Source organism: Rhopilema esculentum, chromosome 9, assembly GCF_057945365.1.
Source record: "Rhopilema esculentum isolate cy_ngs chromosome 9, ASM5794536v1, whole genome shotgun sequence".
NCBI lineage: Eukaryota > Metazoa > Cnidaria > Scyphozoa > Rhizostomeae > Rhizostomatidae > Rhopilema > Rhopilema esculentum.
In genome coordinates this window covers 13,284,057-13,311,011 of record NC_142823.1, presented here as the reverse complement: position 1 = coordinate 13,311,011, position 26,955 = coordinate 13,284,057, and the positions used below count along the sequence as shown (strand labels likewise).

Here is a 26,955-nt window from a genome sequence, read left to right as displayed (position 1 = left end):
TTTTCTGATGACCTTGTAAAGAGACTGCTTTGCAAGTACGATTATTCTTTCAAACTGGCCGCCCCAACACAGAGCCTTGCTTAAGTTGAATGTCCATTTGATGTCGTTCCTCGTCAGATAATTGTTGAATCTCTCACTCTACAGCATGGCTTTTAGCTTCTCAACCCCTGAAATAAACGTCTCAGCATTGTCTGAATATATGTTGGAAGTTCTACCGCGTCTTGCAATCAACCCTTTCAGGCATGAAATGAATTGCTCTACTGTCATGTCGGTGACAACCTCAATGTATACAGCTCGAGTGAGGCTGCAGGCAAACAAAAGAACATATGAACAATTTTTTTGCGGTACAGAATTTGAAAATGGCTTTGAAAAAAGCAAACATTTTACAACATACTTAAAGCTTTTTCGTCTGACACTCCTCAGAGCATAAAACGTCAGAATAGGTTCCGAAAAAACACGTTTGAAAAATATATACCCAGTTGTGGATCGAAATAGGCCAATCAGAAAAACGCAAGCACAAGACCGGTATAGTTGACCAATCAGTGCCGCGAGCCTAAAGAAAAATTACCAATGGAGTCCAAGAGAGAAAACGAACTCCTTTTGTCTACACAATGGCGGCTTTTTCGTTTTTATGTAGATTGACTCCAAAACTGCTAGATGGAAGGACGACCGGGCTCTGCCAATTATCCGAAACATGTCGTCATTATAGAGTTTTGCACAATCTGGGTTGTCTAAAAGATGTTGACCAATGGCAGAATCACTTGTTTTAACAGTGTTTCTAGACCTACAAGATCGAGGAGGCTGTTCTCTTTGAGGGGCAGTTTTGTTTCGTATGTTGGAAGGAACATGCTGTTTTATCCTATCCCCCAATCTTTGGGTTGTGCGCCCTACGTAGCCAGAATCACACTGGCACGTAAATTCATAAATGACGGAACTTTTTTGTTTGGTAGGGACGCAATCCTTTTGAATGGATGGAAGGGCTCTCCTAGTGCTGTAAACAATCCGAGGATTGACAGCAAAGAAACAATTGGTTATGGCTTGCCTAATTTGACTCTCGAATCGCAAGGAAGTGTTACCAATCCATGGTAGTTTCAAATAAACTGGGCACTTTTGCGGACCAAACTTTTGAACAGCCGAAAAACTTGCGATCTTCTCCTTAGTATAAGATAAAATGACGTCTTCAGGATAGCCGTTGTCCAAGAAGATCGTTTTGAGTTTTTCCAGTTCAGCGTGCAGTTTAGATTTCGAGCAGATCATAAGTGCCCTATGTACTAATGTTTTGACAAGGTTGACTTTGCGTTGTTTTGGGCAAAATGAATTCCAGCGTATGTACTGACCGGTAAAAGTAGGCTTGCGATATACACTGGTAAGAAATCCAGTGTTAGACTTTTCGACCAAAACATCTAAAAATGGTAAGGAATCATTTTCTTCCTTTTCAAACGTAAACTGGAGGGCTGGGTGAAGGCTATTTAGGTGTTTTAGAAAAGTATCACACTCAGCCTCTGTTTTGAAAATGGTATATGTGTCATCTACATACCGAAAATAGACACGTGGCTTTTGGTCGTAGTCGAACAAACGCTCTTCATGAAAGCCAACAAAGATATTGGCCAAGGCAGGTCCCAGAGGGCTACCCATAGCGACACCATCCTTTTGTTGGTACATTTCATTGTTAAAACTGAATTCAACTGAACGTGTTGCAGTTTCCATCAGTTCAATGAATACTTCCTCTGGGAATGGTGGGCTATTAAGCTCGCTCCGGTACAAAGCGTCGGCACATATTTTGATGGTCTCACTCAAAGGAACATTTGTGAAAAGACTACTAATGTCAAAAGAACACATGAAAGATGTTTCGTTTTCGATGTTCAAGTTTTGCATGAACTCAGCGAACGTAAAAGAATCCTTGATGCAATGTTTTGAATATTTTTGAAGAACAGGGTCCAAAACTTCAGAAAGCCACTTAGCCAGTTCGTGTTGTGCTGAGCCAATCATAGACAAGATAGGTCTAAGTGGGACGTTCGGCTTGTGTATTTTAGGGAGGCCATACATTTGTGGTCGTTGAGAGCCCGTGGGTCTTATCCTATCATAAATTTCTGTAGCCAACTTTTTTGCGTTGACCAGTTCCAACAAACGTTTTTGGAGTTTCCGCTCTAGTTTGGCCGTTTTGTCATGTGTTTCGACATCACCCAATTTAGCAAATTTTTCTTTGTCGTGGAGAATTACCTCCATTTTATTGATGTAGTCCTTTTTGTTTAAAATTACCACTCCAGACCCTTTATCAGGTTTTGTAATAAAGATGTCATTGTTAGCCCGTAGAGATTTTAGTGCTTGGAAATGTTCTCTATGCAAAAGAAAATCTGAGTGGTCGATGGGAGAGCCGCTGTAAGCGTACGCCAAATCGCTTAGTCGTGCTCGTAATTTGTTAAACTCCAAAGGGTTAGAAATCTCGTGCTTAGCAAGTTGAGCGTGTAAAATTTCGAATTCAGCAAAGAGTTCCTCTCTGTTGATTGTTAGGGGTGGGATACAAAATTCAAGTCCATTACCTAAGACAAATGTTCCAGATTGTGCAAAACTCTATAATGACGACATGTTTCGGATAATTGGCAGAGCCCGGTCGTCCTTCCATCTAGCAGTTTTGGAGTCAATCTACATAAAAACGAAAAAGCCGCCATTGTGTAGACAAAAGGAGTTCGTTTTCTCTCTTGGACTCCATTGGTAATTTTTCTTTAGGCTCGCGGCACTGATTGGTCAACTATACCGGTCTTGTGCTTGCGTTTTTCTGATTGGCCTATTTCGATCCACAACTGGGTATATATTTTTCAAACGTGTTTTTTCGGAACCTATTCTGACGTTTTATGCTCTGAGGAGTGTCAGACGAAAAAGCTTTAAGTATGTTGTAAAATGTTTGCTTTTTTCAAAGCCATTTTAAAAGAACATATGCTTTCTTCTCTATCGCTTTCCCACACCTGTATCGGATTGGCCCTGCGTAGTCAACGCCGATCACCTCAAATGGCCTACTCCCCCCAGTTCTGTCCTTTGGTAGAATCCCAGGTGGTGGACTCTTGCATGAAATCTCTTGCATCCTGCACACTTGAATCTCAATTTCTTTACAAGCTTTCTCAACCTTGGTACCCAAAACCTCTCTCGTACACTTGACATTGTCATGCTGACTCCCCCGTGGCCTGTGCTTATGTGAGAATCCATCACCAGCTTTTCTGTGAACAGTGTCTGAAGGTAGGTAAATAGGGCTTCTGTTCATCTTCTTTGAAACTGTCATTGCTCTTTGCTCTACTCTGTACTCGCTTTACCCACTGGGTTATCTGCTCTTGGATTTCAGGGGTAGATAATGGGCCTTTGATTGTGCTTGCTTTCTTTGCTTGTGAATTTCTGATAAATCTGACGATCCATGCTGTGACCCTCATCGCCTTCCAGTACTCGAATCTCTCTAATACTTCATCCAGCTCTTTTTTGACAGGATATGCAACTCTCAGAATCTCCTTGATTAGTTTGGACTCCCTCTCTGTGTCTTCACTTGGAGATGTGACAATATCTGTTGGCCAGTCTTGTTTGGTTGCAAGCGATGATGGTCCTTGGAACCACTTTGGATCAATGCGACTGGCAAGGCAACCTCTGCTCCCAATATCTGCAGGATTGTCGTTTGTTGGTACATGTCGCTATGAGATGTAATCCTTCAACTGAATTTGCTTCACTCGGTTGTGCACAAACTGTTTATAGTTCCCTTGTCCTCTCACCCAGTGAAATCGTAGGACATCTCGCTCGGCCTCTCTCACTCTTATCTGTAGGAACGCTTGTTTCATGTTTCCGGCTAATGTTATTGGTCTGCTCCGATTTCTGACTAAAATGTCCCAAATGAGATTTTGCTTTGGGGGTCCTGTTTCCAGGCAATCATTCAAGGATGCCGCAATGCTACTTGTCTTGGCCAATGCTTAAAAAACTATCCTGATCTTGGTGGTTTCTGCTGATTCTCTTATGACTGGTTTGTGTGGGAGATAAAATGCTCTTCCTGTTGGCTCCTGGTCCACCACTTCTAGAATGCCTTTCTCTTTCTGGTCTTGAATAATCTGGTCATACACCATGTAGAGATCTGGATCCCTTTCTAATCTGTTGATAAGCTTTTCTAGACGAGCTAGACTCCCTGCTTTATTGTCTGGTAAATGTGGACAATCTCCTTTCCACAACAAGCCTGTTTCATAGAACCCCTCAGGTTTCTGCTCTAATTGCTCGGCGAACTCCCTAAATACTGACTGATTTTTCACCTCTCTCTCCCCTAATCCTAAAATGTCAAGGCTGCAGATTTTGTCGTGATCTACTCTTGATGAACCGGCAAAGAACAAATGTTCTGTTTCTACCTCTGATCCTGGCGAAATGATTGTCCATCCAAACTTTGTTAACTCTCCTACTGGCTCTCCTGGTTTTCCTAGCATTGGTTTTGTTTCTGTCTTAATCTTAGCATACTCTGAAGCACCTATAATTAAATGGATAGGTAGCTCTTCTTTATCATCCGTGTCATCCATCTCTACTCCATTTAGATGCTGATACCTTCTTAAAATCTTTGTGTACTCTGGATTTGTCAGTGATAATAACAGCTCGCTCTCTACTTTACTGACAGATACTCCCAACTTGAAATTGCCTCTCAGGTTCTTGACCTCTACACTATAGATGTCAATTCTCTTGTTTGCCGTTGCCATCATCATGTCTATTTGACGATACTCTCTTGTCACTGGTTTAATCTTGAGAATATCAACCATCTTTGATGATATGTATGAGCTGCGTGCTCCTGTGTCCAGCAGCGCTCTGCATGTTATCCCGTTTACCTTCACTACCACCACTGGGTAAATTATTCCTTGTGCACCTGTTGCCAACATCACCTGGTTTGGCTGGCTGGTCTTACTATCACTTGACTTTTTGTCACACACGGATATATGGTGTCTGCTGTGACAATTTCTACATCCGCTTTTCACTTGACACTCAGCGGCATGATGAAACATAATCTCTTCTGCCGTAAAATGTCTCTCCTTTTCTCAACTTCCTGGACTTTGTTACACTCATATGACTTATGACCAGTCTCCTGACAATAAACACAGGGACTTGATTTGAAATCATATTGCTTGGCTTGAAACATCTTCTCCTGCTTGTTAAATCTGGGTTTATTCATCTCTGTAAAATTAGGCCCTGCCCCCCTATCATCCAAGGGAATTGGATTTTTCTCCATTCATCTCCGTAGTGCATCTACTAACTGCAGAAAACTCCAATTTTGCCAGCTATCATCAGTGCGCACAAGGTCTGACTTGAAACCCTCCAATTTATCTAAGGTTGCGCGTGCAAACCCATTTACTTCACTCAATTTTCCCATAGACTCTAGGGCTTGGACACTAATACAAAATTTTGCATGAAAATCATGGACTTTGCTTGAATTAGCCCCCTTAATAACACACAGAGATGTTAGGTTTTGGACGTACGCATTAATTACTTCACTTGATTTGCCATAAGTTGACTTAAGAATATGCTTAGCTCTTTCATAACCCTCTGTTGTGAAGGGTAACCCGTCGATATGCACTCGCACCTTTGGCAACAAAAGTTCTTTCAGATATGAGAATTTTGCTACTGCATCTATGTTTACCCTGTCTATTTCTGCCTCAAATTGGTTCCAGAATCTGAACCAATCAATGTGAGTGCCTTGAAATTTGGAGATAATCAATTTAGGAAGCTTTACCTTGCTTGACACCTCACCCCCTACGCTTGTTGATGACTTAGGCCCTTGCTTTATCTCCTCCAATTTTCGCTCTTGTTTGATTCTTTCCTCGAATTTTGCCTGTTCAAACTCTGCTTCCTGCGCTAACAGCTTCTGTTTGGCCAACAACAAGACTTTTTCTTCCTCACTCTGATCATTCTGCTTTATTTCTGTCAAAACTCCCTTTAATTCGGCGATAACTGGCTCAAATTCCTTGATTTTCTCACTGATTTTGTTGCTCCACAAACGAACTTCTGTTGGTTCGACCTCATCCTCTAGTTTTAATTCTTGTACCTCACATTTCAAGTCATGAATCTTGGTAGTCTTTTTCTCGTACATTCCCAGTTGTCTCTCGATTGACACTTTGTCCTTTCTTGATAAAATCTTGTTGGTTTCCACACTGATAAATTCGAGAAGACGGGTTTTTCCCTGGATTTTCTTCTCAGAGCTCTCAAGTTCCGCTTTGTTCGCCATATCTCACTGTTTCTCGTCTCTTGGGCTCTTCTTTCCCATCTGGGGTGCCACTGTTTCGCGAATTCGCATTTAAAACCAACAAAATCTGTATCAAAACACCGTAAAACTCTCGAAACTTCACGCTTTTTCTCTTCTCATCATCTACAAAACTTTCACTCCTCCTTCCTCACGCGAAAATCTTTGTTTATTGGTCTTATAAATCAGAAAATGGCAAATGCAGTGGAGGAAACCAATCAGCCTTCATTCAATTGTGTCCCTTCATGTTGTAATGTTTGCAGTGCCATAAAATTCCCACCAAGAAGGAGAGAAAATGTTGGAAAAGGCGCAACTGCATTACCAAGGATCAAACATTTTATGAAATTTGTTTGAATGGAACTGTACTTGGAGTTGTTATCGATTCTCAATCTGATATTAGAGATGATATACCGTGTCAAGACATGAAAACTATGAGGCATACCACTTACAGACAGTTTGTAATGTGGCAGCATGGGCCCTTTGGTGCTGGCAACTGGATGGTAATACCATCATGCTGTGTTTGGAAAATCCGTGACAAACACCCTTCTTCAAACAGTGCTGAGCCTCAAGAAAAGGCCGCAATGGTTTTTATGAAATTTAGAAAGTAGAGCCAAAAGAATCTACAGGAACTAGAGGGCCTGTAGTAGCATTCCAAAAGTAGGGGCAAGCTACACTTGCGTAAAGGGGAACTATGTCTCCTGAAGAAGTCTTCATAACTAGTGCAGAAAAACAGTGGTGGGGGAGGGGGAAAGTAGACATGCTCCTTCAAGCTCTATATTAGGTCAGGTTTTATAAGAAAAATTGTCAACATGTTTATTATCTAAAATATGTTCTTACTAGAAAATATAGTTCTTAAGCTCTTACTTGAAAAAAAGGAATGTTTCGATATGAATTTTATCTGGCATTTATAAGCCTTCTAAACAACCTTGGCAGTTTCGATCAAAACTTTCATCAGCTTTTAGGTTCAAACCTTCTACCATACCCTTTTCATTCAACAGCTTTAGGTTGTTGTACCCAAAGTGACCGCAACGTTCATGCCATAGCTCAACAGAGTTATCATGTGCTCTGGGTGAAGCAAAATATGCGGTACAAACTTCCTCAGTATTCAGCTTGAAGAATTGCCATCTTTATGACCAATATGCAACGTTTGTTCATTCGAAATAACTATGCAAACATCCTCCTTGAATCGAACTTCTGCACCTCGTTGCGTCATCAATGACAATGATACCAAATTCCTCTTCATTTTTAGGACATAAAGTACGTTCTAAAAATAGATTCAATCTCCTTGTACCATCAAAAACTGGAAATCTTAGCTTTCCCTTTCCATATGCAAACAGAACATTGTTATATTCAAATTTCACTTAAGTTGGTGTATTTTGACACTTTGGCCTTCTCTGGCGTCATGTGCTTTGTGGCACCAGAATCAATCCACCATTCATTTTTCTTTGATGTATTTGTGTTCACCGCCAATGCAATCTCACTTGTTGCTGTTGCTGCAGCAGCATTTGAGTCCTCAGTACTGTTTGCTATCTCCGATTTTGCATCTTTTTTCTGGTCAACCTTCTTTTTATAACAATCTTTTGCGAAGTGTCCTTTTTTCTGGGAAGTGTCCTTTTTTCCTGAATTGTTCACAAATTCGTTTTGGGCATGTTTTGTAATGAATTCTATGCATCCACGTCAGTACCCTCTTTTTATGCATGTTTTGTTTTGGGCATGTTTTGTAATAAATTATATGCATTAAGCACCACAGTTTAATCTCTTCTACTTGAATAAACCAACATGTGTACTGAATGTTGTGATGCAATTCTAACTGATGATGTGCTTGACTGAGGTCTATCTTTGAGAAGAATTTAGCTCAATTTAATTGCACCATGATTTCATCAACTGTAGGCATTACATGTCTGACTTTTCTATGGCTGTGTTAATATTTGTTTGTCTTGTTTGATGAAAACCAATGATACAACTATTTCTTCCCTTAAGATCAGCTGCAATACATTTGAATTTGCATAAATTTTAATGGAACTTTATGCCATTAAAAGAAGATGGTGCTTAGATTTTGATGCTTGAATAATTTTTTTTTGAGCAGGGTCCAAAAGCCCAATCTACTGCTGATGGAAGTTACAAACAACGGTAGTGCTGACTTGTCAGATTTCATTACACCAACACACTTTGATGATATTGCTCTTGCCGCAAGAAATCTTTGCAGCCACACAGCAAATCCCCAAAACGATCATTTGTCGTCATTTGAGAGACCATCTCTGGCTTTAAAGCTAGGACATGCTCTCAAAAAGGGAGCAATGATTCTAAGAGGAATAGCTTTGCGGCAAAAAGACATCGAGAACAAGCAAAACGTGGAGATGTTCCTGGAGTTGCTTGATTCAGAATGGTCGATAAAGATATATTCTGCAGCCCTAAGAACTTTGAGTGATGGGCAGTTAAACAAAGCCACAGTAATTCCAGTGACGGAAGATCTAATGAAACTGCGAGAACACCTCCTTGCAGAAATTCCGAAAAAAACAGGAGAACTCTTGTTAAAGCCTGAACTCCATAAGTGGAGGTTTTTAGCAGAGATGACAGTTGCAAGAATCCTGGCGCTAAACAAAAGACGTGGAAATGAAGGTTGCAAAGTGGAAATCAATCAATTTCTCGATTGTCCAAAATGGATTCAAGTATGTCATGTCATGTCACTCCCGTGGCCCTCTGGCCGTTGGGGCACTTGGATGAGTTCACAGTCTTCCTCGACCTTCCGCGATCCCTTGCTACCCTCATGCACGACACCACGCTCTTCCCGGTCCAATTGGCGATGTCGCTCAGCCACGTGTTCCTGGGTCGCCCTCTGCCTCTGCTACTTTCTACCGCTCCGTGCATTATGTCATGAGCTAGAGTTCCATTCTGTCTAGTGATGTGGCCAAACCATTGCAATTTGCGTCTTCTCGCCGTCACCAGAAGTGGTTCGTAGTTGCCAATTAGTTGCCTTATTCTTTGTTCCACTTCCACATTCGTGATTTTCTGCTTCCACGTTATCCCAAGCACTCTCCTGAAGCAGCGAAGTTCAAAGGCGTAGATTCTTTTCTCCAAACATTTGTTGTAGGTCCATGATTCACATCCGTATAAGGCAATCGATGTTACCAGGGATTTCAACAAGTTTATCTTGATCGCGGTAGAAATTCCATTCGAATTCCATAGTCTGTTCAATTTTGCAAGCTGGTTGGTAGCAATTGCTAGCCTCTTCTTGATTTCGTGCTCTGAAGTAACATCTTCGTTCAATGTCGAACCAAGGTACTGGAAAGTCTTCACTTCCTCCAGCTCTGTTCCGTCAACCTTGATTATGGTGCCATTGGCTACTTCAGCTGCAATCCTAGAAGTCACCAGTGTTTTGCTTTTTTCAGCGCTGATTTCCATCCCATACTTTCTTGCTGTTGTGTCCAGTCTTTTGGTGAGCTCTTCCAGCTCCTTCTTAGTACCAGCAATGAGGTCAATGTCGTCTGCAAACCGCAGATTTGTTATCTGTCTTCCAGAGACCCTTACTGTTCCCGAGTAGTTGTCAAGCGCATCTGTCATAATTTGTTCCAGAAAGATATTGAACAAGCACGGGGACAGAATGCACCCTTGACGCACACCGACTGTCGTCTGAAACCACTCCATGGTGCCATTACTACCTGTCAGCACAGCGTTACTATTGTCATTGTACAGTGATTCTATCACATTGACCAGTCCAGCACCGACATTGTGCGTCTTCATCACTAGCCAAAGTGCTTTCCTCCACACTCTATCGAATGCTTTTTTAAAGTCGATGAAGTTGTGGTGCATCTCCATCTGGTGGTCACGGTATTTTTCTCCAAGGATTCTCACGCTTACAATCTGTTCCACAGTGCTCCGCCCACTCCTGAACCCAGCTTGCTCCTCAGCCAGTATCTCCTCAGCCTTTGTCTTCAACCGGTTATTGATTATCTTCAGTAAGACTTTACTTGGATGGCTGATGAGACTAATCGTTCTATAGTTGGTACATTTCTTCAGATCCCCCTTCTTAGCAAGTGGCAGAATTAGTGATTTGGTCCATTGTGTTGGCCATTTTCCGCTTTTCCATACCAGATTACAAATTTTATGCAGTATCTCGATTGTGTCTCCTCCACCAAACTTGAGTAGTTCCGACGGTATGTTGTCGAAACCGGCAGCTTTACCATTCTTCAAACATCTCACAGCTTCTTCGATCTCACTCTTTAGGATATCAGGCTCACATTTTTCTTGACCTGGGCCTTCTCGCTCCAGCACAGTCGCAATGTCATCACTCGTTGCGATCGGGTAGCTGTAGAGTTCTTGGATGTATTCTGTCCATCTCTTTTCGATTTTTGTTGCCTCAGTTAGCAACTCCCCATTAGCATCTTCTATCACTGAGACTCTTGCAGTCTTCTCGTTGGTTAGTTCCTTGACTACTCTGTAAGCAGTCCTAGAATCATTTCTTTCGAATGCTGTTGTGACTTCTACACACTTCTTCTGCACAAATTCCTCTTTCGCCTTCTTAATTTCTCTCCTCACTAAATTGTTGGCAGCTCTGTATTTTTTGTTACATTCCTCGTCTTTGAATTTGTCTGCTTTTAGTCTTCTTCTTTCATCACATTTCTCCATTATTTCATTTGTCATCCAAGGTTGTTTCTTCTTCTTTTCCTTTCCAAGTGTTTCCATCGCAACTTCATTCATTCCTTCAGTGAACAAGTCTGTAATCTGTTGCATTTCATTTCATTTCCAATAGTGGTGCAAATTTTCCACCTATTTTAATTCTGAAGTTTTCTAATGTCTCTGCATCGCTCAGTCGACTTGTGTCATATTTCACTCTGGAAGATGGTGGTCTTCGTATCTTTTTTAATTTCAACTTCATTGTTGTCATTACAAGAGTATGATCACTGCCTATGTCGGCTCCTGGGAAGGATCTTGTCTTGTGACCATTAACGCTGCTGGAGCATTGTCTCTCAACCAGGATGTAGTCGATCTGGCTTTTAGTGATGCCGTCTGGAGCAACCCATGTCACTCTTCTTGATTTCTTGTGCTTGTACTTTGTGTTGACAATGACCATGTTATGTAGCTTAGCAAACTCCAGCAACCGTAGACCTCTCTCGTTAGTGATTCCGAGTCCAAACTTACCAGCTGTTCCTGGCCATTCTTCATGAGCATCTGGTCCCACTCTAGCATTCCAATCACCCATCACTATGAGGATGTCCTTCTTCGGGATGTTTCTCATTGTCGCCTCTATTTGGTTGTAGAAAATCTCGAGATCTTCTTCGTTGCTATCTGAGGTTGGAGCATACACTTGAATGATAGACAGGTTTCTCGGCGCTGTCTGTAGCCTGATCCGTATGATTCTGCTTGATATCGGTTCGCATTCCATCACCATGTTCACAGTCTCTTTATGTACGATGAAGCCTACTCCTGCTTGTTTCTTCAATTTTTCGCCACTCCACCATACTTTGTGCCCGTTGTCAGAGACTGTTTCACCATTATTTAGCCATCTCATTTCCACAATGCTCAGCACGTTCCATTTGTAATTTTCCATTTCATGTTCCAGCTTGTTCAGCTTTCCAGGTGCCGATAGTGTTCTCACATTCCACGTACCAATGGTGACTTCTTGCTTCGCAATGTTAAGGTTCCCGCCAGTAACATACTTTCCGCCTGATGCGCCCTGGTGAGAACCGACGCCAGACGCGGCCGTTGTTGACCCGGGCCCCGACCGATCCGGTATGGTATTAGAATTTGGTGTACTCATCATTGTGTTACGGTGGAGATAATCTGGTGGTTTCCATCCCCTCTCCGGATATGGATGGCCGTTGGCTCCGTGGAGCTCATCCGCCCTTTGTCAGGTCTTGTTTTTTGTCCTGCGGGGTGTCCACATACCCACCTCACAAGATCACCAGAGTGACCAAGTGGGGGAGCCGGTTTAGTCGCCGACGACCCGACCATGGAACAGGTTGTACTGGTTTACATGTTACCAGTAGCAGGCGAACCTGACCTGACACTGGAGTCAAGTAAGCATAGAAGAAAGGGATAGATCGCTAAAACCACTGGAGCTAGAACTTTGTAAAAGGTAGTGCGTTTCTTTTTTAAACGGCTGGTTTTCATGGAACAAGGGGTATTTCAGGATATTTAGGTTTTAAACACATTATCAAAAAGGCTAATATCAAAAATAGGGGCAAGAGTTCTTTTTACTATTAGGTTCCCGTAATAAATTATCATCGTCAACAGAGGGTAAAAGGTCTCTGCAGAGGCAGTCATTGGAGGGCTAGCCAATATTTGCATAACTGCAAAGTTTGTATGATATCAAACTTCGGATGAGGAAAGACAGGATAAAATCAACTGTCACAGTAGGTCCCTACTTATAACGATCTGAGCTTCACGGGGAGAAATGGTGAGGAAGAGGATGCTATCACTGAAATCAGCTTCTAACCTCTTTTTATCTTTAGAACGTAGTCTGGTGTCCTCCTTGTTGAAACCATACATTTCAGTTAAAACCTTCGTTGAGACGCTTTGGTTTACACCTATTACATGACTTCTTATATAAGAACAGACAGAAATAAAGTCAGTTGTACGCTGTTCTCTGCTTACTTGAAGTACTTCTTCAGTGGCATCATGTACAGCAGTAGAAGCAAGGGAAGCCGATTGCTTACTAAAAATGACTGTGTACTTATTGTAGCATTTTGTGTGAATTTTGCATTCTTTGGTAATTAGATCAATTCCTGATATTTCTGTGAGCATAGTTTCATCCTCTTTAAACGCTGCAGCTTTTTTTAGATTTTGTTGAGTTCGGCATTATGAGAAAGTTTGTATTAGTTTCAATGATTGCTTCTTCCCCTTGACTTTGATAGGCCTGGAGGATTTGCATATCATACAAATGTTTGTGAAAGATTTCTTCTATGCTTGCTTCGATTGTTGTTTTCGTTTTTAAAGAGATATGTGTTTACTGCTAGGAGGATATGTTGCTCTTCCACAGAAACACAATGAAGCTAGAGATGTGGTTTACTGCTTTGGAGTTTACATTATATGCAACTCTACCCCTTCATTTACAGAAACTGATGAAGCTGCTTTTTAGACATGGATGGCTATATTCAAAACAAGATATTTGAAGGAAAGGAATCCACAAGCAACAAACTACCCGGGAAAAATCTATATACAGTGCTTCCATTTGTGCACAAGTAAATTACGTTTTTCATGACTATATACTGTTTTTCAAGTTACGTCTGCTTATCAACCACCAAAACGAAAGAAATCTGGTGCAGAAAACAGAAAAGCAAAATCTGCAAGAAAGGAAGAAGAGAGCAAGCTTGGTGTTGCGATCATGAAATACTTTAATGGAGGGAAAAATGAGTTAAGCAAAGAAATGCATGAAACTGAGGAAGCAGAAATAAATACGAAAGTTATCGCAGGAGAAGAAAACTGCTTGATTGAGCTTGAGAACCTGAAATCTAAGGCTATAGGAGATGATCCTGCTTCAATGTCATATAATGTTTGTATCAGTGATACTAAAAGCACAGTTATCAATTCTGACCCAGATTATGATGATGCCCCTGAAGAAGGAAGCAGAGAAGATATAAATAGAAGCGATGAGTTTTAAAAGGCAACAGTCAATTTTGTAGAAAAAATGTCAAATTCAAGTGAAAAAATTGTATAAGCTTTCCAATTAACCAATCCATAGCTATAGACGCGGAGCACCATACATTCTATCCTGCCTCGATCGTTGGTTTGAATCTTAAGATTGAAGAAAAAGCTCTGCTTATCCGGATGGAGCCTTACCGGCACAAAATGCTTAAAGCGCACCAAGGTGATAAAAGAGGTGCGAAAGGAAGAGGCTCAAAGCTGACATTTCTCAGCCAAAATACACAGAAGGCAGTCATAAATATTATTGGAGATGAGATAAAATCAGAACTTGTAAAAAAGATACGTGACTGCAGAGCTTTAATTGCTGATACTACTTCAGACATCAGTACATAAGACATCAGACATGAGCAGTAACTTGTTTGCATTAGAGTAGTTACGAGAGCTGATCAATGCTCAGAACACCTTTTGTTCTGTAAAAGAGCACCAGGAACAACTGCACTTGAGATATACATCTGCGTTGCCGCCGCTCTTACTGGCAAAGAAATCTAATTTGCAAAATTGGTTGCCCAAACATATGATGGTGATTATATGAGTGGCTGCTACAAAGGGTTGCAAGCGATTATTAAAGAGAAATTTAGAGCGCATGTCCTGTATGTACATTGCACAAACACATAATCTTGTTCTCTCTGATTCTGCTGGAGCATCTGTCGAAGTAATCAATTTTTTTTTGATAGCCTCAAAAAGCTTTACAACTTGTTCCGAAAGTCACAGAAGATCAATGACCTTTATGAAGCTATTCAGAAAGAGATGAAATTGAAAGTGATTTCCTTGAAGCGAATCAACACTGTTAGTTGCAGTTCCCGGGGGTACAGTCTAAAAGCATTATAAATGCATAATATCCGCATTGAAGACAGTTTCAACTGACTCCTCATTTGAAGGAAATCAACGGTGCACTTCTGCAGGGCTATTGGAATGTTTCCAGTCAAAGAAGTTAGTTGCTACAGCCCACCTTTTTAGAGAGATATTTTCTGTTACTAGTCCATTAAGCCGATATCTTCAAAGTATTGATATAGATTTTGGCCAGGCAGTCAACATGATTGATTGTGCCATTGCTCAGCTTGATAAGTTACGGGAAGAGCCATAGAAGATTGCAAAGACTTTGACCCTGTAGAAGTAGCGTGGAAATCAACGAGATTTCGAATCGCAGGATGATGGAGCAGATCAAGGATGACCCAGCTTTGACAGCGTCAGGTCATTGGATTTGAGAGACATTTTATGTTTTAATCAATAAAGTATCCAGCGGAAAAACGAATCGATTCCAGAAGAGCAAACCTGGAAGCTTTTATTTGTTTGCCCCTAGTCGCTTTCCTCACCTCCTGCTACAATACAAGTCCTCCCGTGATCTCCAGAAAGCCTTTGAGGGTTTTTGCAAGGCATACAAGCTGGAAAGTTACAGGTGTGCTGAGGAGCTCCTCGCTTTTTATAAAACATTCCCAAAGTTCAATTGTGTTTGCCAAGCTGAGGATGAGTACAACACAGACCTTGCTAGTGATGCTGATGAGGGTTCTCTGCAATCTTTGGATGGAAGTGATGCACACAATGGGCCTGTGAGGGTTGCCAATGACCACAAAGCACCAAAGAGGAAGCTCAGAAAAACCAGAACAAATGAATTTACCCGTTCTGTTGGCTTTTCTACTTTTCTAATGACACCAAGATGCTCCATTCTTTTTAATTCTTCTCTAAATTTATCAGAGAGTGAAAATGGTACATCTCTGCATTACTCAGAAATCACTGGCACAGCATCAGCAACTTATTCAATGTTGACAATACTTGGTAAACACTGCATTTCATCTAATACGTCTTTGACAATCTTTATGCAGTCTTTTTTGTGACTGGTCTTCCTTGACGTAGCCTCCACATTATATAATCTTGAATGCAACTCCCGCAGCTATATTGTTTCTGGTCATCGAGTTTCCTCTCAAGATTTTCAACAGACTTGAGTTTGCATTCAAGATCGGCAATTTTTTCCTCAAGCTTGATAATCATTTTGTCGCGTGAAACAAGTTGCTACTTCATCTTTTTCTTGATTTCTAATGTCATCTTTGCTATTGCATTGTCAAAGTGGTCTTTGCTTGGTAAGTCAATAATAGCATCTCTGATTGGAGTAAGCGTGTCTTCTACAATCGCCTTTAGACGTGTTATAGGCCCTGTTTCCAACTTTTTTAAAGAAGTGAAAACCTAGCCTCCAGAATACTACCGAAATTATTACATGAAATAAAACAAGGTAATTAAGAGTTTGACATTTTGATAAAGTTTATATTCATATTCCACTTATGCCCTTCTTTTGCTATGGGCTCAACGATCACAGCATAGTGACACATAGATTACCCACATCACCGCCATGAGTAGTTTTGATCACAAACCAAAATTTGGTGAACATTGTAGTGCACATATTGTCCACAGCTGTATTATCACCATTCATTTGTGCCAAATTTTAAAGCAAACACCAAGCTCAGTACTAAGTCAATTGTAATAGTAGGCTAGCTGTTAGAATACATGTGTCAATTTTTGTTCCTTATTTTGTATTTTTGGTATTAATTTCAAGGTAGTAAGTGTTATTCAAAATTTATTATCGTTTTGTGTACATGCCAACTAAAATATAGATACAAAAAATAATAACATCCCACCTTTTAGGATCCAGGAACCGGAATCCAGATTAGAGCTCATGTTTTCAGCTTACCCCTTCAGCCAAACCAAGATCTGTTTTATAATTACAAGTAAAACTCAGAATAGAATTGAACTGTAAAAGGCTTACAGCCTCAGCAGAATTATTTTATGTCATGATAAAATTCTAGAAATACTATGAAGAGTGGTTTTAGTTTTAAAATCTAATCATTGCACAGATTGCTTGTTAAGATTTCAGGGTAAATTAGCTTTGAATAAGAATGTATTCTTGATATGTTTCCTTATTGATTTTTATTCTATTTCAATATTCTATTAATTCACCGTTTTCCTTATTCGCTCGGAGCGCAATGCATTCTGGTACTTGTAGTTAACAACAACACGGCAATCGGCGCGCTCTTCAAATCATTGCAAATATCGCTCAATCGCACTGTACGGCTGTTTACGATTTAAAAGATGGATAACCCTTCAATTACCAAAGAAACAAATACAGATACTTCTTCAAACAATCGCCCTAGTTTTTTTCAAAACTCTAGCCCGGGGCAACTCGTTGTATTACAGCAAGAAGAAGTACCAGAGGCTACCAGCAAAATGGCGGTACGGAGTGACGTTACCTTCGATGATAACTTCGTTGATCTCAGAGATGGAAGCTGGACCGTTGATTTGAAATGTATGCCTAGATTTCAGGAAAGCCGTTTGAATGAGAAACTTATTGATAACGCAATGAACATGCCTGATCATATTGCACCGAATGCCTACAGAAACAAGCTCCAAGGCTACAAGTTGTGGAAAGAAGGGTACTTGAGCAAAGTGAGGGTCAAACCAGATGTTGAATATGGTTGCGTTACATTGTTTTTGGTAAAAGCATTTGTTTCTGCTTCAATGAAGAGCATTAAATACATAGTTTATGCACATTTAGACCAATCAACAGGAACAGTAGTTAAAGCAAAATGCAACTGTAAAGCTGGACAAGGTGGTTGTTGTAAACATGTTGCTGCACTCCTGTATACTCTTCTGGACTTTTCGAATTTGGGCCTGCCTTGCGTTCCAGAGGATTTGACCTGCACTCAGGTGCTTCAAAAATGGTGTGAGCCTGGAAGAAAACTTAATTCAACTGTTGCTGTCAAATTTGCAGACTTGAGCTTTGAGAAAGCTATGCCTGAAAAAGACAAGTCTTGCAAGCGTAAAAGGCCAGCAGTTTCAGGTAGCCGAACAGATTTCTGTGCAACCCCTCCATTTGCAAAGGTTGTTGCCAGTAGTAAAATTCAAAGTTTGTATGAATCTTTAGAGAAGGCTGGGAAAGCCAACTTACTAGCTCAAACTCTGAAAGGCAACGAGTTTAAACCTTGTGACTTTTTTGAACACTCTGGAAATCCAGCACAAGAATTAGCACCATCCAGCAATTTTATGGAAATGTCATATGATATTTTCAAAAACATGCATGCAGAGATGGATTCTAGTCTTTTTGCCAAGGCCACTTCAGCCAGTATAGCCCATAATGTTGGAGTCACTTTACAAGATATTAAAGTGATTGAAAAAGAAACAAGAAAACAGGCAAGCAGCCACCGCTGGTTCTTAGAAAGGTCAAAGCGACTGACATCATCCCTTTTTGGCAGAATCTTAAGAAGAAGGGAAAATGTGTTTCCAAAATCTATTCTTGATCAAATAGCTAAAAGGAGGGATGGAACTGGGCCAAATACAGCAGGGTTACAATGGGGCATTGAAAAGGAAAAGGTGGCTTTAGAAAGGTACAAAACAGAATTCTGCCACCAAGGTAATGTTGTTGAGTGCGGTCTGATGATCAATCCTAAATGGCCATGGCTTGGTGCAAGCCCTGATGGATTGATAATTCAAGATGGGATGCTTGTAGGCGGCATAGAGATTAAGTGCCCTTACACAAAAAGGAACTTAACTGTTCAAGATTCATGCCAAGATAAAAACTTTTTCATGGGAGATTCAGGATCTGGGCCAAATTTGAAAGAAAAGCATCATTATTATTATCAATGCCAAGGAATAATGAACATAATTGGCCTTTCATGGCTAGACATTATTGTTTATACTGACATAGATATATATGTGCAACGTTTAGAATGTGACTGTCATTTTTGGAAAACTGTAATGTTACCAAAGTTAGCAACATTTTTTGAAACATTTATGTTGATATAAATTAAAATATATGATATTTATGATGCGTTGAAGCCAAATGAAATCTGTTTTTACTGCTTTTAAATAACTGCTATGTCATTTTGGCATTGGTTAGAATGTCATGTCTTAATGGGAAAATTTACAAGTCAGGACAATTTTTTCATCTCCAAAATTCTCTGATCATGAAAAAAAACAAACAAACTGAATTTCTAGAGCTGAGCTGAAATCAAATTAGAGTTTAAATGGTGTAATGGCTATGTTTAAGGAAATGCTACAGTCATCAAATGCTACAGTTGTAGGTGGGGTAGGGGCAAAATTATTTTGTGACACAGGAGACAATTTCCTCTCACTTCCTAAATTGAAATGCAAAAAATTTAAAACCATTGCCCAAGTTAATTGATGAAAAGTGTATTTCCATTTAATTTAATGATAAAAGAAATTTCCTAAAAAACAGTGATACAAAGACAAAAAAAATTTTTCAATTGTATGAAATCACATTTATTTCTTAGCTATAAGTGGTGGTAAAAAGTTTGATAGATATGCACAAACCACCCATACTTTATCCAAATTAGCAGACATTGAAATTGGAAATATTGTTTTCAGTAACTTAAAAGTTTTTATTCGTCTAATGGCTCGCTCAACATGTACACGTAGGGAGGCAATTCTTCTGGTTTCTGTTTCTTTTTCTAATGTCAATGAAGCTTTTTCCTTGAGAAAAGGGGGTATATTCAGCCCTGTTTGTGGTGGAAGATCATCTTCTATGTTAAACCCTTTGTCAGCCATGATTGTATCACCTGCTTCCAAAAGGTTAAGGATACCACAATCCCTTGTGACTGCTTTGTCACTGCATCTGCCAGCATATAGGTGTGACACAAATGTTACTGCACCTGAAGGTGCAATACCAAGCAAGTCCTTTGCAGTATTGCAATGTTTGTAGTTAGAGTATGTTTCACTCTGTGACCTGAGTGAACTAGGCATTTCCATGAATATTTCAGTAGCATCCAATATCACACGTGTACTTGGGTACATTTCTTTGAATGCATTTGGCATTGTTTCATCAATAGTTGACCTTGATGCCCATATTGGCAGCTGTCTAAGCCTTGTATATAGGAAATCAATCCAGGTGATGAAGATCCTAGAAAAATGCCCAACAGAAATACCTGCCCTGTAAGCTATGTCTTTTTCTAAAAGTCCACACCGTAAACGTACAAGGACAAGAAACAACTCTTGCTCTAGTGCCAGTGTTCTCTTTGGTCCACGCTTTGGATTCTCAGGGCAAATTGTATCTGCATTTGTGTTTGACTTGTAGTATATAAGCTTCTCTGCTGCTGGCATTAGAAAATCAAAAAATATCAGAAATGTTTCATGATCTTGGAAACCAGTATAAAAATGAAATAGTTCAGTATCATCCTTTATATCATCAACATGAAATGATACTTGTTTAATCTTTGCTTTCATTGATTCATTCTCTTTTTTAGCCTGACCCAATATTTTTGTAAGAGATTCTATTTCATCTTTGTGCTGTCTTTCCCTTGCTTCCATTTGCTTCCTCAGAGCAGCAAGCTCATTTGCCTGGTTGTCAGAATTAACTGCCTCAGGTAAGTTCTCATCACCATTTGCAATTACTTCGACAAGTTTTTCCCGATCGAATCGTTCTTCCGTGAGGGCTCTGTTACGACATTTAAATGTTGCTCTTGGTTTTGGTATGCTGGGACGAGTTGCCTTTGGAACGATGAGCGGCACGTTGCTCATGTAAGTCTTTTTTCCACCAACGAAGTGTACCGAACAAACCCTGTGTCCATTCGTTGGTTTGAAGTCCTTGCGACTGATGAGGGATATCCATCTTTTCCTCAGGTCGATCTTCTCTTGCCGATTTCCAAACGGAAACTGGTAGAAACTAAGAGCTGGGTTTCTTTTGCTATTGTTGAAACAACCTGGCACGCAACACGTGAATCCACCAGCTTTTGATTGCTTTTTAGGGATCTCATCACATAGGCCTACTCTTAGGACTCTTCCCATATCGACAGCTTCTGGCTTTTGGTGTAGTACAGCGAGTTGCCCCGGGCTAGAGTTTTGAAAAAAACTAGGGCGATTGTTTGAAGAAGTATCTGTATTTGTTTCTTTGGTAATTGAAGGGTTATCCATCTTTTAAATCGTAAACAGCCGTACAGTGCGATTGAGCGATATTTGCAATGATTTGAAGAGCGCGCCGATTGCCGTGTTGTTGTTAACTACAAGTACCAGAATGCATTGCGCTCCGAGTGAATAAGGAAAACGGTGAATTGGGCCAAAAATGATATGGACTCTTGAGCATGACACACTGCTCTGTAGAGAAATCCTTGTCGAAAAGCCTTACCAGTTTAAAATGCATACTTGGGAGCATGGTCACAGTTGGGATAAGGTGGTCACTAATTTAAATAAAATCGGCCAACCACATTTTATGGTAGACTGAAGGGAAGTCCGAGACCGTTTTTTGAAGTTGGAGAGGAACTTCGAAAGAAAGATGGCAGAGGAAGAGCCTGCTAGTGGTATCAGTCCACCAGAACCCACTGAACTGGAGCAAGCAGTTCAAGACATTATTGAAAGGTGCACTGAGGCACAAGCTGTTATGTTAAGGTTTGAAGGGAAAGTAGTTGAAAAGGAGAAGGAAACTGGAGAATCAATCTGAAAGCCATCCATGGAAAAGTTGGCCAAGACAAGAGAGAGGGAGAGTCAGGACAGAGGAAAGAAAGAAAAAAGACTGATTGGGACAAGGATACTGAATTGATGCATTATTTGAGCGAAAGACGGAACTAAAAAGCAAAGAGTTTGAATTAAGAAGAAGAGATATTGAGATAAAAGAAAAAGAAAAGAAGAAAGAAGAAAGGTAATGGAGAGAGAGTGCGAAATTGAGCAACAAGAGCTAGAAATGAAGAAAAAATTGAGGCAAGGGTAAATAAAGACACGGAAATGATGGCAATGTTTCAGCACCAGCAAGGGCAAATGCAACATCAGAACCAGCTGCTGCTTGATATTGTTAATAAATTGTTGGTCAAATCTTAATATGTTAACAGTCATAACAGCAAATACAAAAATAATTTAACCAAGCTCCCCTTTTTGCTATCAACTTTTGAATAAGCCTACCCTAATAAAACTGTCAAATTTACAAAAACTGATTCCAACTTTTTCACAAACACATTAGAGCATATATAATAACTGTTTATTGCCACTGGTCTGTCATAGAGTGGTTAATGCCAGATGTACACTCTTTGATTTGTAGGTTTTAAGTTGCAACTAAAGTGCATCATGGCCTATGCTTTATTTAAGGCCATTGTCCTTCCCTTAGAAAGAACATTCAATTTTTTTCTTTAATTCCAAAGCAAAAATTGTGATCCCGATGTGGTAAAGTTTTACAGACTTTCTTGTTAGCCTTTAAACAGTTCCAGCGTCTTTAAATTCATTAATACCACAGCACAGTTGCTCATTTGTTTACAGCTGTACTTTTTAACTATACTTTTACCTTTTAAATAAAGTCTGATTCTGCAGTTAATCATATTTTACTGTAAACTGTAGTTACGTTTTATTTGTCAATCAAATAAGAACCTGATAGTATTATAACTGTTTTATATCTAAAATGGTTTTAAATTATCTGTAGTACCCCTGCACTACCTTTTCAACAATTTATCCAAGGTTTCCCTGTTTTTTTTTCTGTTCTAATTTGAGTTTGCAATTATCAATTGAAGCAACACCCTTAATTGAACACTTAATTTATTTTTTCTATCAAAAGCTGCTGCACATAGACATTTTACGGCAACTATTTATGATAATGGCACATATCCTTTCCAGTTGAGAAATGGCATAATGCCATTTCATCTCAAGTTTGGATATTTGCCATATTAATGATCCAGCTACTGATTATTAGATTATAAGCAATATTCACTGTAGCTATTATTTAAAATGCGAGAGGATTTCATCAAAAAGCTATGTACCGATTTCTTTTGGAATGTACCGAATTCCTGCATGTTGGCCTGACAGTGCAATTTGGTTTTTTTAACAGAAGTACAACTTACATTCAGGAGTAGATTATATTCCTCTCTTAGCTTTATATTGAGCAGCTATCAACAAAAGAGCATAAAAAAACAGAGGTGGCTATTAAACAGAATATAAAACAATAATAGAGAAAGTTTGACAATGCAATATGTGTAGCAATATTTAGTGTGGTTTTACAGGGATACCATAAGAACTTTATCAATGTGATAATTTTTAAAAAAGCTGTTTATGGTATGTGAGCATCTAGTGCCAAGTGGCTCCATCTTCCGGGTTCTCAAGTCTTTTGAATCAATTATATCTACAAGAAATACTCATCTAGTGTTGGCTCGACTTCAAAGAATTTTGTAGCTCTGTTGCCATTCAAGCATTGGAGAGTTTACGATTCAGCTTTCTTAAACTCTCTATTGCTGGGGAGATGGTGCCACTTGAAGAGTCTTACAGTTTCCTGTCGTGAAACTGGAAGACAGCTCGCCAATCTGGTCAACTATTGTCGATAATATAGGCTGACTAATGTTATCAGCCATCTAACAACTCTAAAACCACTGTGTGGTTGGCACAAATCTCGTGCGCAATGCTAATTGCAGATACTAAATACAAATTTCGGACAACAAATTTGATTTTGGACACTAAATACTAACCTTGGAAAAAAAATTTAAATCTTGGACAACAACTTCCAATCTAGGACAACAAATTAAATCTCAGATACTAAATACAAATCTTGGAAAACAAATTTAATCTCGGACACTAAAAACAAATCTTGGACAAAAAAATTAATTCCTGGACACTAAATACAAATCTCGGACAACAAATTGAAATCTCAGACAAAAAGTTCAAATCTCGGACACCAAATACCAAAACTCAAACATCAAACATGAAGCTCAACCTGTAAAAATTGGATCTGAATATACAAATATTTTTTCAACAACCTTTTATCCACTACGGCGTGCTTTACTGAGTCACTGTGTCTGCGGCTAATACTTTGATAAGAAATTTGATATTGAATCACATCAAAGGTAGCAAGTCAACTAGTAACTTTGAATAACTCTGACACCTAGTATGATGAATAATCTTTTTCATATGATTCTAGGAGCTAATTTGGCAAAAACAAAAAAAGCCAATTGACAAAAATAATCGAAACGTAATATGGTTCTACTTAAAATATTCCACAGACTTTTAGAAATCTCTCAAAGGCAATCCTTGGCTTCCATTGATGAATGACCCAAGAAATCTGTATCTCATTCTGCTCAATCCATTCTTGTCATTAGACTCAATCCGAGTTGTTGATGTTGGAATGGTGTGAGGTCGCTTATTGGACTATGTGAAACTAGTTTAAATTATATTTTAACATCATAGAGATTACAATGTGAAATTTAAGCTATGAATAAAATAAACACGGGTAGAAAAAAAACTGCTGATTTGGGAAGCAAGGACTTCGAAGATTCCCAAGAAACTTCTGAAGCTGAGTCTGTAAATAGGCCTAGCATGCCTAGGTCGGATGCAGGTGAGTCTATTGATCTGATGCAACAGGAGCAGCCCGCTTGGGTGAATCAACTCCACAAGGATCTAAAAAATGTCTTGAAACCAAGATTGATGAAAGGTTTAATGAGCTACAAAATAATTTATGCAAAAGACTAGAAGTTGCCGAAAAAAATATTGGGAAACTGCACTCAAATAATGATCTCACTTGTGATAAAGTCAGACATTGTAGAATCAATTTCACAAGCAAATTCTAATAAAATCAACAAGTTGGAAGAAGAGGTGCTAAAAAACAAGGTCTTATCAAAGGCCTTCAAGAGGAAATCGAAGATCTTAGAAATAGAACCATGAGAAGGACCCTTGTCTTCCATGGCTTCCCAGAACCAAAATCAAAAAGTGAAAGCTGGGAGCAGTCAAATGAATTGATTTCTAAGCATCTCACTAAATGTGAATTAAAAGGGATCATCATAGATAGAGCCCATAGCGTAAATCGAAAAGATTCTTCTGTCACTGCCCCGAGACTTACTTATGCTGAGTTTCAAACATGGCAGGATTCAAACAGAGTCTTATCTCAGTCAAAAAGAATCATGAACACAAAGTTCCAAACAACAAAGAAAGTCAAGTTAACAATTAAAGTTGAGCAGCTGTTTTCTGCTCAAACCATGATCAGAAGGAAAAAGCTCCTTAAGATCTGAAGATTCTTTATGATTCACAATAGGTCATGGAAAATAGAGCTGTCCTACCCTGAAACCTTGCTTATTAACATTGGCTCAGGTTTCAAAAAGTATACCTACAGTGAAAAGGACTTCGTTCAATCTACAGCATACTTTGACTCTCTAGATGAATAACCAGAATTTTAATTGTCACCATTTTGTCGTATAACATTTGCTTTTGCGAAACTTTTAGTTATACATTTGTATCTGACTGAAAATCCTCAGCTCAGTACTAAGGTATCAAGTTGTTTTTTTGTTTTTTAGTTCTTTGCTTCTTTTAACAATTTTTTTTTCTTTAAACCAGATAGCCTCTATCAAATACAAAACCAACCATATTATAGACAGACTACAGAATGCAAGTTCAATCCCTTTCCTAGTTTCCAGCACTATTTGCACCATTTGTCTTAAGAGGGTTCATAAGAACCAAAAATACTTGTGCTGTAGTCAATGCAATCACAAGATCCATATTAAATGTAATGATATCTCAACTCAACATTATGAAGCTCTCAAGGACGAAACCCTCTTTGTCAACTGGGCTTGCCTTTTCTGCACAGTAAAAAGTTATACAAAGATTTTCCCGTACACCTTTGTCTCTGACGAAGTTCTGCTTGGAACTAGGAATTTAGATCTACCATCAATAGTTGACTCAAATCCAAAACCTTCCAAACCTATCTGATTATGACATTGATGAGAATTTTGAGCCTGACATTGATTCCAGCTATCATAACCTTGATAAACTGAAGGCTATTGAAATCTCATCAAAAGATCTCTCACTCTTTCATATGAATATCAGAAGTCTTCAACTTCATTTTGATGAACTATATACACTGCTAGGAAATACCGGCATTGACTTTCAGCTGATAGACCTGTCAGAAACCAAAATATATGTAGATTCACCTCTCCTATCAAATACTGACATTCCTGGATACAAATTTCATCACACACCTTCTCTTTCTTCTGCTGGTGGTGTAGGTGTTTATGTAAAATCAGACCTTACAACAAATAAGCGGCTTGACCTTTGTGCTAAAACTCAGAACGTTGAGACTGTATGGATTGAAATAGAGAATGCTAAGTCAAAAAATATACTATGTTGCTGCGCATACCGCCATCCAAGCACTGATATCGCTCTTTTCAATGATCACATGCAAGAGGTTATGCTAAATATTGCAAATGAAAATAAGTTAACATTTATAATGGGTGATTTCAACATAAACCTGCTCAACTATGAGAATCATACCCTCATTGGTGACTTTGCAAATAACATGTTCTCTAATCAATTTTAGCCACTCAGTTACAAGAGTAACTGACTCAACAGCAACATTAATAGACAACATATTTTCAAAAGGTTTTAATTATAGGGTCACAAGTGGAAATATTCTGATCCGAATTGCAGACCACTTCCCCCAGTTCTCCATTCTTCAAAATTATGCACCTACTTACAATAACACCTATACTTATTTACGATTATAAAAACTATGACAATACAAAATTCCTAAATGACTACCAAAATATGAATTTTGACTATCTGGAAAAGGATAATCTCACTGTTGACAATAATTTCGGAAAATTTTTAGATGATTTTAAACCAACTTGTTGATAGACACTGCCCTGAGAAGAAACTAAACATAAACCCTGGATTAACACAAGAATTCAGCACATGATAAGAATAAGAGACAGGCTATTTCACCGATTCAAACAAAAGAAGTCTTCTGAGGACTACTCCTACTATTAACAATTTCGAAATTGAGTTGTAAATGAGATAAAATCTAGTAAAACAAGCTATAATCAAACTTAATGTGAAGAGAATAAAGCCAGCACTAAGCTGCTTTGGAAAGAAATTAAAAGGATTATCAAAACTAAGGCAACAAATAGTGATGCAGTCTCAATTTCTAGTCTTACTGATGAAGGTGGTGTCCAAATATCAAATCCTATAAACATAGCTAACAATTTAAATAAATATTTTCTTACAGTTGCTGATAAAATAACAAAGAAAATCCCAAGAAATCCTAATTCCCCCCTTAAGTATTTGAACACTCCAAATAACAGTACCTTCTTTATTTCCCCAACAGCTCCTAGTGAGGTCTCTAA

At 39.1% G+C, this 26,955-nt stretch overlaps 6 protein-coding genes across 6 annotated transcripts; 2 read left to right on the top strand and 4 right to left on the bottom strand.

Annotated features, from left to right (window-relative positions):
• Positions 1 to 349: 349 nt before the first annotated feature.
• On the bottom strand, positions 350 to 2,937 carry LOC135685858 (uncharacterized). The gene has a single exon (XM_065201950.2). The coding sequence runs from the start codon at positions 2,224 to 2,226 to the stop codon at positions 565 to 567; it is 1,662 nt and encodes a 553-aa protein (XP_065058022.2). The 5' UTR covers positions 2,227 to 2,937; the 3' UTR covers positions 350 to 564.
• A 2,288-nt stretch (positions 2,938 to 5,225) lies between these two features.
• LOC148959761 (uncharacterized) lies at positions 5,226 to 6,234 on the bottom strand. Its single transcript, XM_089109946.1, has one exon. The coding sequence runs from the start codon at positions 6,221 to 6,223 to the stop codon at positions 5,231 to 5,233; it is 993 nt and encodes a 330-aa protein (XP_088966072.1). The 5' UTR covers positions 6,224 to 6,234; the 3' UTR covers positions 5,226 to 5,230.
• Positions 6,235 to 10,970: 4,736 nt separating this feature from the next.
• Positions 10,971 to 11,999, bottom strand: LOC148959760 (protein CFDP2-like). The gene has a single exon (XM_089110366.1). The coding sequence runs from the start codon at positions 11,997 to 11,999 to the stop codon at positions 10,971 to 10,973; it is 1,029 nt and encodes a 342-aa protein (XP_088966492.1).
• Positions 12,000 to 16,960: 4,961 nt separating this feature from the next.
• On the top strand, positions 16,961 to 18,670 carry LOC135689186 (uncharacterized). The gene has a single exon (XM_065206338.2). It carries the CDS (start codon positions 16,961 to 16,963, stop codon positions 18,668 to 18,670), a length of 1,710 nt encoding a protein of 569 aa, XP_065062410.2.
• A 477-nt stretch (positions 18,671 to 19,147) lies between these two features.
• LOC148959759 (uncharacterized) lies at positions 19,148 to 20,794 on the bottom strand. The gene has a single exon (XM_089109944.1). The coding sequence runs from the start codon at positions 20,792 to 20,794 to the stop codon at positions 19,148 to 19,150; it is 1,647 nt and encodes a 548-aa protein (XP_088966070.1).
• A 358-nt stretch (positions 20,795 to 21,152) lies between these two features.
• On the top strand, positions 21,153 to 26,150 carry LOC148959758 (uncharacterized). Its single transcript, XM_089110365.1, has 2 exons — positions 21,153 to 21,278; positions 25,509 to 26,150. The coding sequence occupies exons 1-2, from the start codon at positions 21,153 to 21,155 to the stop codon at positions 26,148 to 26,150; spliced, it is 768 nt and encodes a 255-aa protein (XP_088966491.1).
• Positions 26,151 to 26,955: the final 805 nt, after the last annotated feature.